Raw genomic sequence first — 18,897 nt, 5'->3', positions numbered from 1 at the left:
ACAAACTACCAGTTGGTTCAGACTTGCTCAGAATCCTCCCACCAAGGAGTAAGTCTCCTATATAAAGACCAGGGGTTTGTATACATGTAGGAACAAATGACAAATTTTAAAAGTAATTTGTATTTTTCCTAACATGATACAAACCTGAGGTCTTGACATAAATGCCCCACCTCTAGCCACCCCTCATAATGCTTCTTGGGCCAAAAAGGAGAGTGAATACATACCAACTGGATGGATCCTCCCCTTCCGTAAGTAGCCAGCTACCAATACCCGCCTTGTTTCAAGTTAAATGGCTGGCTCCAGCTTGTGCTGAAAGTAAATCCTCATGTAAAGACCTCTCAGGTTTGTATATAAGGAAAAATACAAATTAAGAAATGTTATTTTTCATAAATAATCCAAAGTAGATCTGAAGGCAACCCTCGTCTCTTCCTGATCAATGCAAAACAATGTGTGACTTCTTGTAATGTTCAACTGAACATCACCCTGAACTCTTCCCCTCTCTCCTTGCTGGCATTCATCATTCACAAGGCAAAGTGGGTAGAAATCAAATGCGACTTACTAAGAAACAACTGAATACAGAGACTATTCAGATCAGTACATTAAGGGTGTATAAAGTATAGAACAGATTCTGTTATAGATATAGGAAATCTTTCTGACAGGAAAAATGCATAATCTTGAGAAGTGAAAACTATCAATACTACCAAATTGAAGTCGAGCCCTTGGAATAACAGCTGAAGTGCTGCAGGTGAAATAATAAATTTTCTTGCATCAGAAAACCAAATTTAGTAAATGAAGATTCAGCCCTAGATCAAAGTAATAGAGAGTAGATTCAAATACATTCTTAAGTTGCAACAATCTCCCAAGGTTGCTATACTGTGACCTTATGGAAGAATTGATTCAAAAGGAATTCTTTATTTAATAGAAACTTTTCACTGGGACCAGTGTGAACCAGACCACTATCAATAACATCCCACCTTTTTAGGAAATTTGAAAAATTCATAAAGCATGTTGTTAAACATCTGACTGCTAGCTATTTTTTCCCATGTTAACTGATGTGGTTTTATTCTGGTTGAGTTACACATCATACATGACAGCCAATTAACCACAGTCAACTTTTAAGTTGATGCACTTTATACGCGTAGAATTACAAGTGAATATTTTATGTTAAAAAATTTTGGTTGTGTTTGAGAGTTGATATTACAAGGTAACATTAGTTCATTAATGTACAAGAACTTGATATGCTTGTATAAAGCAATTTGTGTGTACCATTCACCGTAGTTTTTTTTACAAATTTTGAGGTTTGAGTATGTCACTAATGAATTACTTTGGAATTTCAGGTTGGTCAAGTAGTACGTGCTATTTGTTTGTTGGATCATCCAATCAGCAATACAAAGGATGCCCTTTCCACTCAGATTATCATCCCGCAGAAGCAAGTTAATAGGAGTTCTGGTGAGTTTTTCTTTCTTTTTATCTTTTATTGTCAACATATACATTGCGAGTTCTCATCATATGGGTATCGATAACAGGTTTTGGGTGGTGGACAGGCTAACTCATGGCGAGTATCAATATTAAGAGGTTCCCTTTTGTTCTTAAAATGATTGTTTTTAACCTGTTAAGCGTCCGCCCCTGATGAGCTCGCTGCTAACGTACCGTCACGCTTTTTTTGTAATCAGCGATCATAGCCCTGATGATAGTTTTTCAAAGTTAATATTGATTTTTATGCTTATTATTCATACTGTAATTAAGTGTAGGAAATCTCTCTCTCTCTCTCTCTCTCTCTCTCTCTCTCTCTCTCTCTCTCTCTCTCTCTCTCTCTCTCTCTCTCTCTCTCTCTCTCTCTCTCTCTCTCTGTGCAAAGAAAAGTCATCTTCACTCCCGCAATTGGAAGAAAAGTTTGTATCATCACTGGAGGATTCAGAACTAGAGCTCTCATCATCAAATAGGTTATCAATATCAGACTCCTCATCTAGTATTTGATTGATCTCACCTGAAGAAATACGCCTCCTCTTTGGGACATTCATTGTGAAAGACGCGAAATCCAATTTGTCTCGATAAACGCCCGAAGCGTATTGAAAGAAAACCAACAGGGACAGGCAGTTTTCTAGCATAAGCGACCACCAGGAAAGAGTTGCCAGGCTGGAAATAAGTTTCCCATGTGCTGAGAGTGTTACCAAATGATGTTCCTACACTTTCTATACGAGTAAACGTATTATTACGGGGCTGACGGCTTGACAAGCACAGTTAAAGTCTTGAACGTAATATCCCGTTGAAGGCGCTACCGAGTAGATCGCGGTAAACGTATTATTACGTGGGTGACGCTTAACAGGTTAATCACATTCGCTTCAAGTGAGTAAATGTTTTAAGAGTTCATGTTGAAAAATTTTTGAAAAGTCCTGTAACATTAAATTAGTAGTACGATATGCAACGTAATTTACTAGCAGAAAAGAAATGGAAGAATTTGAAATACGCATAAGCACAAGACTGTTTCCTGATTAGTTGTTCCAGTATGGCTTTTGGCTTCTTGGATGTATAATAACCCCATGGGCATCTCAGAGAATTTAGGGGATATATAGCTAAAGAACCAGAGATAATATATGGGAGGACACTGCAATGGAGAGCAGTGGCTGTTGTCATTGCTTGGAAAAAAAAACTGGTAGTAGCCAAGAATTGTAAACCAGATACAGTAGTACCTCGAGATACGAAAGGCTCTACTTACGAAAAACTCGAGATACAAAAGCCAATGCGAAAAATTTTACTGCTCTACATACGAAAAGTTTTCAAGATACGAAAGGTTGTTGCTGTAAAGTCCCGAGATTCGCCCGGACCACCGAGAACAATTTCAAAACTCCCGCGCCGCCAACTGAGTAAACTCGCCACCATCCTCCCGCTCTCCCATTGGTTCCTGATGCTAGTCACCCCATAAGGTCCTGCTCTCCTATTGGTCAGCATCTACCCCTTGTGCTTTAAGTATTCTATTGGTAAAAGGTTGCTGTAAATTGAAAAACTTATTCATGCAATACATTTAATAAAAAAAAAAAACATTAGGTAAGATAGAATAAAGAAATAGAAATGAAAAAAAATGGTTATTATACTATTGGTGAGTTTCAGTAGTGAAGAGAGATAATAAAAATTTATGGCTTACTGTGTAAAAGTGATTGATTGGCGATCGTTCGATACTCGTAAGCGCTGGATGTAAACAGACGTTTGGAAGCTTTTTTTTTGTTTGTTTGTTTGTTTATTAGAGTTAATGGTTACTTAATAATTATTTGAAATGAGTACATGCAATACATTTAATAAAAAAATTGTGAATTAGATATCATAAAATATAAAATAAATCAGACTGCCAACAAATACGTATTTTTTAGAATTATTCTTCTGTTTTATTATTACGTTACGTAAACGCATGTTTCATTATAGCTGTCAGTAACTCGGTATCTTCATTAGGTAAAGATAGAATAAAGAATAGAAATGAATGGTTATTATACTGTTTGGTGGTTTCATTAGTTGAAGAGAGATACTAATGACAATTTATGGCTTACTGTGTGCTAGGAAAAATGATTGCTTGGCGCTCGTTCGATACTCCTAAGACGGGTAAGAGCTGAATGTAAACAATCGATTGGAAGGTTTTTTTGTTTGTTTGTTTGTGTATTATAGTTAATGATTAATTAATAATTATTTGAAATGAGTACATACTGATTATTTATACATTTTATTGGCATATTCTAAGCTTTTAGCTCTTAGGTTTAGATGTCAGAATCATAGACTAGGCTACAGTAGCAACCGCTAACATAGGCTAGGCTTATTGCTATGGGACATATGCTGAAGTCCTAATATATGCAGTAAAAATGGGGTTGAACGTTACATGCAGTTGAATATTACTCAAGTATGTACAGTATTTTGCCTTTTTGGAGTCATATTTCTTCCGTCATAACCCTAGAACATGTGTTTTAGGCCTGGAAATATAATTTACTGGGGTGTCTTTGGAGGGGTTGGAACGGATTAGCCATTTTACATGTAAAATGTGTTCCAAGATACGAAAAATTCATGATACGAAGGCCGTCTCGGAACGGATTAATTTCGTATCTCGAGGTACCACTGTATATTGGTCACGGGTTTTAGTGTACTGGAGGCATTATTACTAGAGATTGGTTGCAGCATCTCTACAGCCCCTAGCTGCACCCACTTTAATAGACTTTTGTTTTACTCTGAATTTTACTCCAATCTTCTATCTTTCTGTCCAATCTCTTTTATTATTACTTCTTAATGCAGCTGGGGTGTTCATCTGGTTTCACTTTTAATTCTTGTGCTTCATCTCTTATAGCTTGAGCTCTTGATACTGATTAAATATTGATTGTGTCAAGCAGTGATCATATGCAATCAGTTGTTCTTACAAAGAAGGTTAAAATGGGCATTTGAGTTCTATTAAAGTTGTTCATATACGAAACAAACTTTCGGTCTTAACATTAGGATAATACTAGAGCCAAGCTGAAAACCGGTAGAATTAAAATTAAACTTGAGATCCAGGGACTATTGGCACTATACCAGGTCACGGGGCATGTATTACCCAGAATGCCCTTGGCATCCCATGACCTGCCAGTTACTTTCCTACCGCCTTTAAGATAGGACGTGTTTACTTTCTGTCTGTTTTAAAGCCGGTTTTAGTTTGCCCGATTTTATTCATTTCACTTTTTAATTTTTCTATGTGTGTGCGCTCATTGTGGGTGATCTGGAAGGGTGTGTACATAGTGAGATGGAGATTTTTGCTTCACCAACGGGGACTACTTCTGGTTCTTGGAAGAGACACAGGAAATGCCCTGGAGTGAGTGGGTTTCCTTCAAGATTTCTAACTTTGGTGTCGACAGATCCTCATCCAACGTGTAGTAGGTGCAGAGAAAACGTATGTACTATTACTAATCCTTGTTCAGTTTGTTGCGGTTGGTCGGTGGAACAGTGGAGGAAGTTTTATGAGAAAGGCCAGTACAAGAGAAAGGAGACGATGCCATCTTTGGTTGACCAAGCGTCGCTGGCTTCTTTTGTATTGGCAATACATCAGACTGCTCCATATGTTTCGTTGCCTGCTTTTGATTTTTCCCATACTCCTTCAGTTTCTTCTAGCGATTCGCTATCGGAAACTCCAGGAGGGGTTTTTGGGTAATTTTATGCATAATTACGCTCTGTTGTTCTCAGCAGGGAGGGGGGGAGCATCGCCATCTTTGTTCCATTTGCCAGTTCCCGATGCGCAGAGAATGGAAGGTACATGGACAGCTTTATGCCTACCAGGCATACCAACCTTGGAGGGCTTGCTGTCTCTCATTATATGGCGTCGCGATTCCAACAGGGCCCGACAGCGCTGAATGTTCCTCATGCCCCGGGCCTGCACTTTATGGGAACTAATGCCACGGCTACATCAACAACTTCAATGTTTCCGGCGGTGCAGAACGTTGGAGGTAGTTTTGCTACAAACGTATGGATGCCAGCAGCAGCCGCCCAGTCTCTCCCTACAAGATTGATGACTTCACAACCAGTGTCTCACAGCGACATGGCAGACACGATGACATCACAGCCTACTGCTTCTCGATCTACTTCGCTGCCTCCTGAGCCAAATACGCTTTCATGACTCGTTGGTTCACACAGTCATGAAGAAATTACAAGATCTAGAGGAGAAGGTAGTTAAGAAAGACAAAAAAAAAAAAGGCATGATTTGTCTACTTCTTCGTCTTCTTCCTCTAGCTCAGCGTCATCGCTAGGTTCAATGACGTCACTGTGTGTACCAGTCAAGCGTTGGAGGATATGGGACTTCGTGACTGATCCTCGGACCAAGAGGAGAAGAGCGAATTCTTCTTCATCTTCGAGCCAGGACTCACATTCCGGTCAACAAGAAAGTCAAGAAGTCAGTGGCTGGTAAGCTTAAAGCTAACGGACGAAGCCGTTTACAAGCGTCTGAACAAGCGAAAGCATCGCTGGGCGAGCGGCCGATGAGGAGATGCCAGCAGAGAGTACAAAGAGTCTAAGAGAGACTACAATGCCATTGGTAAAATCAATGATCGGTGCAAAGAGTGCAACAAAGAATAAAGAACAGATACCAGTTTCGCCTTTAAGACCTTTTAAAATACGGAGAAAGGATGAGAGGGCTTTCATTAAAAGGTCGAATAATAGAGAATTGGTAACCTCGTCTGATATGTTGGTGGAAGGTATTGTTTGCCTAGATGAGGGATCAAGGCCGAATTCTCAGACGGTCGTTGGAGATGATATCAATAGGCATAGAGAGGAAATTAGCTCAGTTTCGAGAGAGCCTTTATCTTGGAGGTATAGGCGAGATTCTCGCTCTAGATCTGCAAGCAGAGAAGGAGTTAGGCGGTCTCGTTCTCCTACTGACAATTCAGGATCGTGCCGTCGGCGGCCATCAGAGATCAAAGATGCTGCGGCCTTAGGGTCAGACGGCCATGAAACACCCGGACGTTTGTCAGTGGATAGGAGTGAGCTAGTGTCTCCTGTGGCTGAACACAGTACGTTAAAACCGGAGGAAGGCAAAAACCAAGAGTTTCTAGCTTCATATGTGGAGGTGAATGATTTGCTTCGTCAATTCAATAACCTTTCGGAGAGCACGGAGACACCTGCCGGTATGCTTCCTCCGGGGATTGACATGGTGTTTGGATTGAAAAGGGATACGAAGATGTTGTATGAATTGTCTTGTTCAAGTCACGCAGTCTTTTACAACACGTAAATGCACAGATTGCGGGAAGGGATAATTCCTTAAGATTGAATAGATAGTTTAAGTTTATCCCACCCCCAATGATGAAACAGGAATTATTGTATGACACCAATGGTTCCTTTGCTGTCAAGACAAATTAACCCAAATGTGGTAATGTTAAGCCTGGATTAACCTTGGATCAAGTTAAGATGGAATGACTTGCCAGGAGGCTGCTATGTTAGAAGAAACTGCTTCTGTCTTTCTGACTGCTTCTTGGTTAGATCTTTGGTCAGCAACAGTGGCGAAAATTGCATCCTCAGAAGTAACAAGAAAAGCAGGGAATTAATCCGTGTTTATCAGGTTGCTACAATCAGGTTCCAAAGCAATTGCGTACTTGACAAATTAAGTGCCAGTGTTTGGGCAAATACCCTGTTAATGAGGAGAGATGTAGCTTTGGCTAGATTAAGCTGCACTGTTGATTTGGATTCCCTGCCAGCAATGAGGAATGGGGATATCCTAGAGTCGCAATTGCTCTTGCCAGAGGGCATATTGGAAGAGGCTATAGATAGAAGAATGATGGACACTAACGATTGATTAGTACAGCAGGCAGTTAGAAAAACATCTACAAGTCCAGCTAATCCTATTGAGGTAAGGCAGCAGCAAATACCTCGAAAGAAGCCAGTGAGACATAACATCCCTAATGGAGCAACAAGACCCTCTTCCCCAAAGAAGTTGCTCATCGGCTCTTTCACAATAGAAATAACAGAGGAAGGGGGAATAGGGGAAGAGGGAGAGGTTCAAGACAATAGGATGGGCGCCTCTCATCACTCCGCCACACCAGTGGGAGGTTGCCTGGCAAATCACTGGAAGGTGTGGCAGGAATTTGGAGCAGAGCAGTGGGTGGTGGATGTTCTCAGGGTCGGTTATTTGATTCCATTTGAATTAACCCCACCCCTGACAGAACAACCGTTACCTCACCTCGCTCATGTTCAGGAACCTCAGAAGGCTTTTATTCTGCAAGAGGAAGTGAAGAAGATGATGGAAAAAGGGGCTGTGGAACAAGTATCTATTCTGTCAAAGGGGTTTTACAGCAGGATTTTCCATGTCCCTAAAGCCAACGGGGATTGGAGGACAGTAATAGATCGGTCAACATTGTATCTGTTTATAAGAAAAACCAGATTCAGGATGGAAGGTTCAAAGACTGTTCTACAAGCAGTCAAGGCCAAGGACTTTATGCTGACAATCGACTTGAAGGACGCATACTTTCAGATCCCAGTCCATCAGTCTTCCAGGAAATTTCTCCGCTTCAGTCTTGCAGAGAGAGTTTTCCAGTTCAAAGTCATGTGCTTCGGATTGACAACGTCTCCTCAAGTTTTTACAAGTGTGTTCACTCTCGTGTTAACATGGCCGCATGCTCAGGGATCAGGCTAATAAGATACCTAGACAATTGGCTGGTGATAGCAAAGTCCAGAGAGAAATTACTTCGGGACAGGGTGACCCTCTTGCAGTTTTGTCATAGCTTAGGTATTGTGATAAATCAGGAGAAGTCTGAGTTGGATCCAAGTCAACAGCTAGTGTATCTGGGTATGATTAGAGACCCAGTAAAAGCCAAAGTATTCCCGGCAGACCAGAGGGTAGAGAAATGCAAACAAGTGGTGAATGCCTTTCTGGAAAAACGAACACAGCCATTAAGACAGTGTCAGGTACTACTGGGAATTCTAACTTCCTTGGAGAAGCTAGTACCACAAGGGAGGTTACACCTTCTATCTCTACAATGGAGGATGAAGGACTTTTGGTCGCCAACAGTAGATCACCCATACGAGCAAACTCCCTTATTGACAGAATTGAGGAAAGACTTGCTGTGGCGGATGCAGGACAACAATCTGACAGTGGGTGTTCCCCTTCAGCAACCCTCCTCGGTTCTCTTGCTGTTCTCAGGTGCGTCACTCGAAGGTTGGGGAGCCCACATGGAGGAGCTGATGATTTCAGCAAAATGAAGTGGCGAGGACAGAGAGCTCCATATAAACGTGTTGGAGTTAAAAGCAGTGTTTCTAGCACTTAAGGAATTCCAGGAGAGGGTGAAGGGGCAATCAGTGGTATTGATGTCAGACAACACAGTAGTAGCTTACGTAAACAAGCAAGGAGGCCTCGTATCTCGGCAGTTACATTTGATGACAGTTCAACTTCATCAGTGGGCTGGAGAGAACTTAGTAGACATCAGTGCCAGATATATTCCATGAAAAGAAACAGTGGCCGACAAGTTGAGCCGGAGGGATCAGATCCTGGGAACGGAGTGGTCTTTGCATCAACAGGTAGTGGACAGGATGCTCATATTGTGGGAAAGGCCAATCATAGACCTATTCGCAAACAGCTACAACAAAAAAATTGGAAGTGTATTGTTCAGTAGTCCCAGACATAGAGGCAGTAGCAGAAGATGCGCTACAACACCCATGGGACAATCTGGACGTGTACGCATTTCCTCCATTTTGTCTAATCTGTCAGGTTCAGAACCTCAAAATGACTCTGGTAGCTTCTTTATGGCTGAAGGCAGAATGGTTTCTGGCCCTGTTGGAACTCTTAATAGACGTGCCGAGAGAGTTACCCAATAGAACAACCTACTATGTCAGCTTCATGTGGAGAGGTACCACCAGTCAGTGAAGTCCCTATCACTTCACGGATGGAGAATGTCGGGTATCTCCTTTGAGCGAGAGGGTTTTCTCAAAAAGCAGCAACACAGAAGGCAGGAAATATCAAAAAGTCATCTGCAGCAGTATACCAAGAAAAATAGTCGGCATACTGTGATTGGTGTCGTAGAGGAAACTTGTCTCCACTCGGAACCACTATTCAGCAATTAGCAGACTTTCTGATATATCTCAGGACAGAAAGGCATATGTCTGTATCTACAAGTTAAATTTTTATGCTGTAAAGGGGTACAGGGCTGCTCTAGCCTTGGTCTTATGCATGGAAGGTGTGTTCATTTCGTTTTCGTGGGAGATGGCTATGTTAATGAAGAGTTTTGAGCAGTCCTGTTTGCCAAAGGAATTAAAAGCCTCGGATTGGGATTTGACCATGGTACTGTGTAGTCTTACAAAACCCCCTTACGAACCATTGAGGCAGTCCACAGATAGGAGCCTGACCCTGATGACAGTCTTCTTATTGGCCCTAGCCTCAACCAAAAGGGTGGGGGAACTGCATGGCGTGTCATATATCGTAAAGCTTTCGAGAGGTTGGAAGTCAATGGTATTCGAGTTTGTTCCAGAATTCGTAGCCAAAACTCAAAACCCATCAGTAGCGAACGGCAGATTCAACTCCTTTTCCATACCTTCTCTGGCAGAATTTGTAGACAATGACAAAGAAGAGATGCTTCCGTGTCCCGTCAGGGTACTAAGAGAGTACTTAAGAAGACCAGGCACCTGAGACCGGGGTGGCGGAGGCTGTTCATAAGCACAGGATGGAACAAAAAAGAAGTGTCCAGGAATACAATATCGTTTTGGCTTAAAGAAACGATCAGGAATGCATACATGACAGAAGACGGGGTCAAATAACCAGGAGAGGGCTAGAGCTCATGACATAAGGGGCTTGAGCACTCCTTTGGCATTCAAGAAGAATATGTCTGTGGAAAGAATTATGAAAGCTGGTATTTGGTAACGCCAAACAACTTTCACTTCTTTGTATTTAAAAGATGTTGCCCATAGATCCTTGGACACTTTTTCCTTGGGTCCAGTGGTGGCGGCCCAGCAATTGGTATAGCTCATCCGGTACCTCTGGCGGGTCAGTTTGTGTCTAGTCTAAGATGAAGGTATGAAAGTAGAATGAATGGGATGACTGGTCTTTCTTCTTCATTACTTTCTTTCTACTCTACCTACGGGCAGTATGAAGGAGAGTACCATCATAAGCTGGAACGGACTAGATGCAGGTGAGGTGGTCAGCCACACTGTAAAGATAATCTAGAGTATAGTATACCTTTCAGTACCAGCACACTCCTCTTGGTAATAGGAAAGAGAGGGGTGATAATAGATCCAGATACAAGGGACAAGAGTGGTTTAGGAGCATGGAGTGTTCTCCATCTTCCATAATGTAATAAACAATGGCGTCGTACGAGTACCCAGTGATGGAAACCAATAGATTCTCTTGTATCTTTGGTTCAAGGTTTAATAGTCCATTGTCTTGGAATACTCCTGCTATTGAAATAGATAAAGGTGGCAAACTCCCAGTCAGTTATAGAGGCTTACCTCCCACCAATAAGTAAGTGTATCCTAATGTTAAGACCGAAGGTTTGTTTCCTATATGAACAAATGACAAATTTTTAACTAATTTGTATTTTTCATAACTAACAAACCTGAGGTCTTAACAGGTAAAGGCCCACCTCGAACCACCCCTCTAGCAGTCTAAACTGGGTGGGAAGAGTAACTGGTGGGTCACGGGACGCCAAGGGCATTCTGGGTAATACATTCCCTGTGACCTGGTATAGATACCAATAGTCCCTGGATCTCACAAGTTGAATTTTAATTTTACCAGTTTCATTTTAATTTTACCAGTTTCCAGCTTGGCGCTAGTATTATCCTAATGTTAAGACCTCAGGTTTGTTAGTTATGAAAAATACAAATTAGTTAAAAATTTGTACACCAAATTATTGATTTGGTGCATATTCATTCATGCCACAATTTTGTTCCTAACTTACTTTATAAGTAACACCAAGTAGAACCTTAATTATATGGTATTTTGATGAACTCGTTTTGACAGGTTTTTTTTTTTTGCAGTGAATGGCTTTATATTGTGGAAAAATTGTCTGTAAATGGAATGAAGGTAGTGATTATATATTGTATAATTGTTATGGGTATAGATAAGTGTGATTATATATTGTATAATTGTTATGGGTATTTTATGTATTGTTGAAATATGGTGGGTGTCCTATATATGGACAGCATGTGGTAGATTCTAGAAGGTGTCTGTTGATGTATTTAAGTTGTGTTGTGACGTCATAGACAAGATGGCGGCGGCGTCGGCAGGATGTAAACAATAACACGGGGAAGTAGAAAGCACGTGTTGGTGGTGTGTGGTTGGTATGGGAGAGCTCTCTGTCTGGTAGTAGTTGTTTTTTGGGTCGTAAGTCTTGTGGTGCTGGTGTTTTAAGGTGATTTCTGGAGTGTACTGGAGTTGGAGAAAGCGTACAGGTGGGTAGATTATTCATTTTTGTAGAGAAAGAAAGGGGTTAGGTTAGGCCAAAATTCAAACTGGTAGCAGAGCGTGGTTGATCAAAGATGCCTGGATCCGACAGTGAACAAAGGGAGACTACTAGATGGAGAAGGGAATGTCCTAGGTTTAGCGGGATACAAGAAGAATACAAAGAATGGAAAGGTCAAGCCGAAGATTGGCTATTGTTGTATGGAGAAGATACAAAATACCCGGCGATAGAAATGAGAATGAGCTTAAAAGGGAAAAGCCGAGAGCTAGTGGAAGCATTAGATACAGATAAACCTTACTGGTACAGAGGGTCCAAAGTTAATCCTAGAGAAACTAGATAAAGCCTATCTAAAAGGACTCGGTAATGGAGAATTACGGTAGAATAAAAAGATACCTTCTAATAAGAAGAGAATCTAGTGAAAATATGGCGGACTATTTAATTAGATACGAGAAGGCAGCATCTGAGTGTGAAAGAGCAATGGGGAAAGGCGCGCTTGAAGGCAAAGTCAAGGGGTATCATGTAATAGAGCAAGCAAATCTCACGGAAAATCAAAAACAAATGGTATTATCGGCTTGTGGGCAAGAAAAGCTAGAGTACGGAACAGTGTCGCAAAACAATGAAAAGACTATTGAGGGATTAGGGACTAAAGAGGAACGGGAATGGTGGGGTTCGTCAGAAGGCAATGCCAGTTCTGGGAGAGGGAGGGAAAACCAAAGATATCGGGGAAGATGGAACCGAGGAAGGGGTGGTAGAAATCCTATAAACAAAGAAGGGAAGGTAACAGTATGTGCAATATGCAGCTCAGAATGGCATTGGGCTAGGGATTGTCCTCAGAATTTTCATAATAGGAAGAAAACTGAAACAAGACTAGAAGAAAATAAGCTGAAAACAGAAAATGGGACAGAAGAAGAAGAGGTTTATGTAGGAGAAGTTAATAAAATGGTGGAAGCATCGTGGGAGGTGGGTTGATGCAATTTTGGACACAGGGTGTAAATCAACAGTTTGCGGGGAATTGTGACTAGCACGTATTGTCATGGATTTGAGTCAGGAAGAGTTGAGGAGAATGAGGGACACTAGGACAGAGTCTAATAAAGTGTTTAATTTTGGTGAGACATCTTATAAGTCCAGAGGAATAATAGAAATACCTGTGATACTAAAAACAGAAAGTTTTATTTGAAGACGGAAATTCTGCAAGGTGATATACCCTGGCTGATAGGTAAGCAAACCATGAGTAAAATGGGTATGACCCTAAATTTGAAAGAAAATTGTGTCATAGTAGAAGTATTAGGGGGAATGAAAGTAGAGTTAAGAGAAGACGAACAGGGTCATTTAAGAGTACCTATAAGGAGGAGGAAGGTAGAAGAATTATTACTGGAGGGTTGGAAGGGAAAGAATCCGAGGGAAATTAAGAACACAATGAAGAAATTACATTTACAGTTTGGTCATGGAAGTGGAGATAAAATATGGAAGCTAACAGAGGAAGCACAATGGAGTAATGGGTTAATCTGAAAAAGAAAAAGAGGAAATAAGAAAGTTACTAACGGAACTGATTAAAAATTGTGAGGTTTGTAAAAAATACAAAAGAAACCCCGCCAAACCGGTAGTAGGCTTTTCTTGGAGTAAAACGTTCAATGAAGTCGTAGCGATGGATGTGGGAGAGATAGAAGAGAGAAAGTTCTTGTAATAGTGGATATGGCAACGAGATATTGTCAGGCCTGTTGGATAAAAGATAAGAAACCAGAAACTATAATAAAGATACTTGTTGAGTGTGGTTTGCTATATTTGGAGCACCCTCCAAAATATTGTCAGATAATGGGGGAGAATTTCAAAATGAAAAAGTAAGGAGGATGGCAGAAAAATGGAATATTAAAGTATTAGCCACAGCATCAGAATCTCCGTGGAGCAACGGATTATGTGAAAAGACCGTAGGCATGATCAAGGGAAGTGTAAGGAAGATGATGGAGGAAGAGGAAGTAGATTGGTCCATAGCTTTGAAATGGGTAGTGAGTGCTAGGAACTGTTTAATGAATAATGGAGGTTTCTCTCCAACCAATTAGTATTTGGAAAAAACCCTTCACTGCCTAACCTAATAGGAGAAGAAAGTTCAAGTCCTGCAAGCAGAGAAAAAGGGATGGAAGAGGGTATGTAAGGACACACTGAATGCAATGCACAAGGCCAGAGAAGCATTTATAAAAATGAGTCCTGTAATAAAATAAGAATAGCGCTAAACAAAAACATCAGAGAACATAAATTTGAAGAAGCAGTGGTAGGAGATGAGGTATTCTATCAAGAGGTGAAAATGAAAATGAATGGAGAGGACCTGCTCAGGTAGTGGGAGTATCGGGGAAAACAATAATAGTCAAACATGGGGATTCTTTAAGAGAAGTAGCTAGGATACATGTGACAAGGATTCAACGACGATCACCAGATACAGAAGAGATATCGGCTAGAATAGATAAATCCCATGGGGTGAAAGGTAGGTCAGATGGCCCAAATGAAGGGAAAGTAGATTGGCTGGAAGGAGAGGAGATAATAGGTGAGAGAAGGAATGCAGACACAGAAGAGGACTATAGAAAGAGAGGTGATAGAGGAAACAGTGGAAGATAAAGGGCAAAGTGGGTCAATAGAAAGCGAGTTAATGGAAGAGATACCAAAATTCAAAAAGGGAAATAGAGTTAGGGCTATAAACAATGATACAGGACAAGTAGAAGAATGGACTATTTTAGGTCTTGCAGGAAAAAGATCAAGCCAAGCATGGGCTGATTCGTACAATATACGAGACTCACAGTCAGGTGACAAAGGGTGGGTTAACTTGAGGGATTATAGTCAGGTAGAAAAAATTGAGATGAAGAGGAGGTGTTGCTGGGATTTGAAAATAGAAGCATAATGGAAGCTAAAGAAAAGAACTTCTAAGTTGGAGAGATAACCAGGTATATGAGGAGGTAAATGATGTTGGACAAAAAGCTATATCTACAAGATGGATAGTAACTGAAAAGATAAAAGGGGGGGAAAGGATATGTAAAGCAAGATTGGTAGCTAGAGGGTTTGAAGAAGAAATGGCTGAGTGGGAAAAGGATGCTCCCACATGCAATGCTGAAATTTTAAAATTCTGTCTAACCATAATAAAGGTGAAAAAATTGGAATTGTTATACATTGGATGTCAAAACTGCATATTTACAAGGTGACGAGATACAAAGAGAAGTGTACTTGAAGCCACCAAGGGAAGATGGTTGGAGGGGATTATGGAAGTTGAAGAAAAGTCTATGGCTCAAGGATGCAGCAAAAGCATGGTATTGTAAAGTGGTGAAAGTAGTGAAGGAGCTTCAAGGTGAGAGAAGTAGACTAGAACCTAATATATTCTTTTGGAAAAAGGACAATAAATGGAAGGCATTTTGTGTACACACGTAGATGATTTTTGCTACGGAGGAACTGAAGGATTCTTAAAGGAAACGATTGGGAGATTGGGATAAAGGAAATTTGCAAGTAGGAGAACAAGAGAGTAAAAGGTTAAAGTATATAGGAGGTAGTAATAGAGCAGAAGGAGAATAGATTTTCCCTTAATCAGTGGCAGTATATAAATTCCATAAGAGAACCAGAGGCTAGAAGATATACGGGTAATAGAGTGCTAGAACAAAAGGAGTTAACAGAGTACAGATCAGTGGTAGGACAGCTGAATTGGGTATCACTACACACTATGCCAGAAATATCATATGATATTAGCGAATTAAGTAAAGCATTTAAAGAAGGAACAACTCAGGATATGAAGAAACTTATTAAAATTGTGAGAAAAACTAAGAGCATGATGGGCGAAGTTACAATAAGTGAGATGGAAGAAGAAAGTGTTTATTGGGAAGCCTATGCAGACGCTTCATTTGGAAACATAGAAGATGGCCATACTCAATTGGGTTATATTATTTCTTTGACAGATGGGAAGAGGAGAAGTCCCATATGGTGGAAGTCTAGGAAATCCAGGAGAGTGGCAAAATCCACCATTGAGGCTGAAGCCCTGAGTGTTGGGGAAGCTGTAGAAGGATTGATATTTTTCAAGCATTTGTGGGAAGAGGTAGTAGGAGGGAGAAATTTAGAAGCCTTGGTTAACACTGATAGTAAAACACTAATGACCGCCATCAAATCGAGCACTGGTGTAAGTAGCAAGAGATTAAAAATAGATATTGCTGCAATAAGGGAAACCATTGAATCCGGGGAAATAGGAGGTGATGGATAAAAGGAAAGGAGCAAGTGGCTGATGTATTAACTAAAGCAGGAGTTTCAGGGGAATGTATTAGAAATTATGTAGAGGGTAAGAGTTGGAGGACGAAGGAAATTAAGAGGGGGAAATTTAAACCATAGGTTAGGGAAACAGTCGGAGGGGAGGGAGAAAGAGATAAGTGTGATTATATATTGTATAATTGTTATGGGTATAGATAAGTGTGATTATATATTGTATAATTGTTATGGGTATTTTATGCATTGTTGAAATATGGTGGGTGTCCTATATATGGACAGCATGTGGTAGATTCTAGAAGGTGTCTGTTGATGTATTTAAGTTGTGTTGTGACGTCATAGACAAGATGGCGGCGGCGTCGGCAGGATGTAAACAATAACACGGGGAAGTAGAAAGCACGTGTTGGTGGTGTGTGGTTGGTATGGGAGAGCTCTCTGTCTGGTAGGAGTTGTTTTTTGGGTCGTAAGTCTTTGTGGTGCTGGTGTTTTAAGGTGATTTCCTGGAGGTGTACTGGAGTTGGAGAAAGCGTACAGGTGGGTAGATTATTCATTTGTTCCGATACGTAATACAAACCATCGGTCCTTTAACAATAGGAAGTAGCTAGCGGCAGCTGGAACGGTCGTAAGCTTCGAACAAGGGGAGAACGGTAGTTAACTGCTTGTCCGACAGTCGCGCGGCGCGCGACTGGGAGGTAAACAAATCACTTTTGCTTTCGGCCGTGGGTGTGAAGGACGTGTTAGTCATCGCTCTCTGCCCGCTTCATCGTCGTATGCTTTGTTTATATTGTGTTTTCTACTAATGGTTTGTTTAACTTGAAAATGAAACTGTAAGTACACTGTTTTCATTTTCATTACTTAATTATGGACCAACATGGAGCTATCGCCGTAGATGCGGCGATTTCCTCTCTTTTCATGAATTGAACCCTTGAATTATGTCTCGGTGCCGAGGGCGGGCGCGCTCGCGCCGAGTCATGTATTTTGGGCGAAAGTGTGTACAGTTACCATCCGAGTTTACGACCTGCGCGAGTTACGTCCACCCGTACTTACGACAGTGTTCTGACAGGGGTCTATTTTTTTTATATTTGGCGCGTTTACTGTTTGGCAGCGCACGGTAGCGTAGTGCGTGCGGCGCGGTATGAACAGTTACGACGGCGCCGGCAGCACAGCATCCCAGAAGAACTGTTAGCAATAGAAGAAGAAAGGAAAGCTGAAGAAGAAAGAAGAGAGGAAGAAAAGGAAGTTGTAGAAGAGGAGGAGCACGAACGAAAGTTTACTGTAAAGGGAGTATCGGAAGCCATACAAATGCTTAATACAAGCTGCATAAATTGGAAGGAATGGATCCGAATGTTGGACGTTTGCCCAGATAGAGAGATCTATGCAAGAAGTAATGAGGCCATACAAGAAATCTACGATGTAAAGAAAAAGCAGAAGATCCAAACGACACTTAGCATGTTTGTCAAACGAACACAAAAGCCCGCCTCATCCAGCATCGAAGCCACCCCCTCCCCCTACATCGGCCAGCGCAGTAACCACCACCCCTTCCCCATCCCCTGCCTCGCCTGACTTAACAGCTGATCTTCTTTCGACCGTGCATATGAAGAAAGTGTTGATGACGTCGAACCAAGCACCAGTGAACATTAATTTTGAGTGTTGTTTTGCTTATTTTTTTACATGCATATGTATTTTCTATTTTGTACTACAGCTGTATGTTCTATTTTTGAACTGTAACTTTTCTTTTATTTTGTATTTTGATCTTCATTTGTATTTTTGTATAATAAATTCAACTGCAGTAATAATATTTTATTTCTAAAACCATATTATATTAAGATGTATGTACGTAGTATATCAACTAAGCAACTGAAAAAAAAGCTAAATACATTGCACCTACAGTATAATATTAAAAAAATATCTCTATGATAAAATGATAAAAGTGAAACTAAAAGGCATAAAATGATAAATACATAAACAGCTTGTACGTATAGTACAACAGTAATATTATTCAAAAGAAAAAGCAGAAGATCCAAACAACACTTAGCATGTTTGTCAAACGAAACACAAAAGCCCGCCTCATCCAGCATCGAAGCCACCCCTCCCCTACATCGGCCAGCGCAGTAACCACCCCTTCCCCATCCCCTGCCTCGCCTGACTTAACAGCTGATCTTTCTTTCGACCGTGCGTATGATAAAAGTGAACTAAAAGGCATAAAAATGATAAATACATAAACAGCTTGTACGTATAGTACAACAGTAATATTATTCAACAGAAAAAGTATGATAAAAGGTGAAACTAAAAGTCATAAAAATTATAAATAAACAGCTTGTATATACATATGTACAGTAATATTATTCAACAGAAAAGTATGATAAAATTATAAAAGTGAAACTAAAAGGCATAAAAAATGATAAATAAACAGCTTGTATATACACAATAATATTATTCAACAGAAAAAAGTTACTTAACAAAAATGCAACACATTCATATCATATGTCCTCGAGTACAGTATAATCTTTCCACTTTAACCGAGTACTTATAATCCACGTGTCGGCCATTTTGGCTGGTATTTTCGACTAACGACCATTCTGACATACGACCTGTTGGTCGGAACGGATCTAGGTCGTAACTCAGATGGTAGCTGTAATTGAAAAATGTAAGTACTCTTTTCATTATATTTTTGCCCTGTGCGTTCGTTACCGAGAGTGTGATTGCGCTCGGCACGAGCCTTTTATTTTGTATAATAGAAATGGAATGAAAGTGGATTCGCAATTGCAATATTCTTTCATTTTCATTTATTTATTTG

The 18,897-nt window shown here is 40.6% G+C and overlaps 1 protein-coding gene across 1 annotated transcript in view; it reads left to right on the top strand.

Annotated features, from left to right (window-relative positions):
- Window positions 1-1,337: 1,337 nt before the first annotated feature.
- Window positions 1,338-18,897, top strand: part of LOC135219416 (rab GDP dissociation inhibitor alpha-like) — a gene marked incomplete at its 5' end in the record, with an annotated part of 65,215 nt that continues 47,655 nt past the window's right edge. The window contains 1 exon segment of the mRNA XM_064256177.1: window positions 1,338-1,449. Coding sequence (XP_064112247.1) covers window positions 1,338-1,449 — 112 coding nt within the window.

Source organism: Macrobrachium nipponense, chromosome 1 (genome assembly GCF_015104395.2).
Source record: "Macrobrachium nipponense isolate FS-2020 chromosome 1, ASM1510439v2, whole genome shotgun sequence".
Lineage (NCBI taxonomy): Eukaryota > Metazoa > Arthropoda > Malacostraca > Decapoda > Palaemonidae > Macrobrachium > Macrobrachium nipponense.
This window is presented reverse-complemented; position numbering and strand designations above follow the sequence as displayed.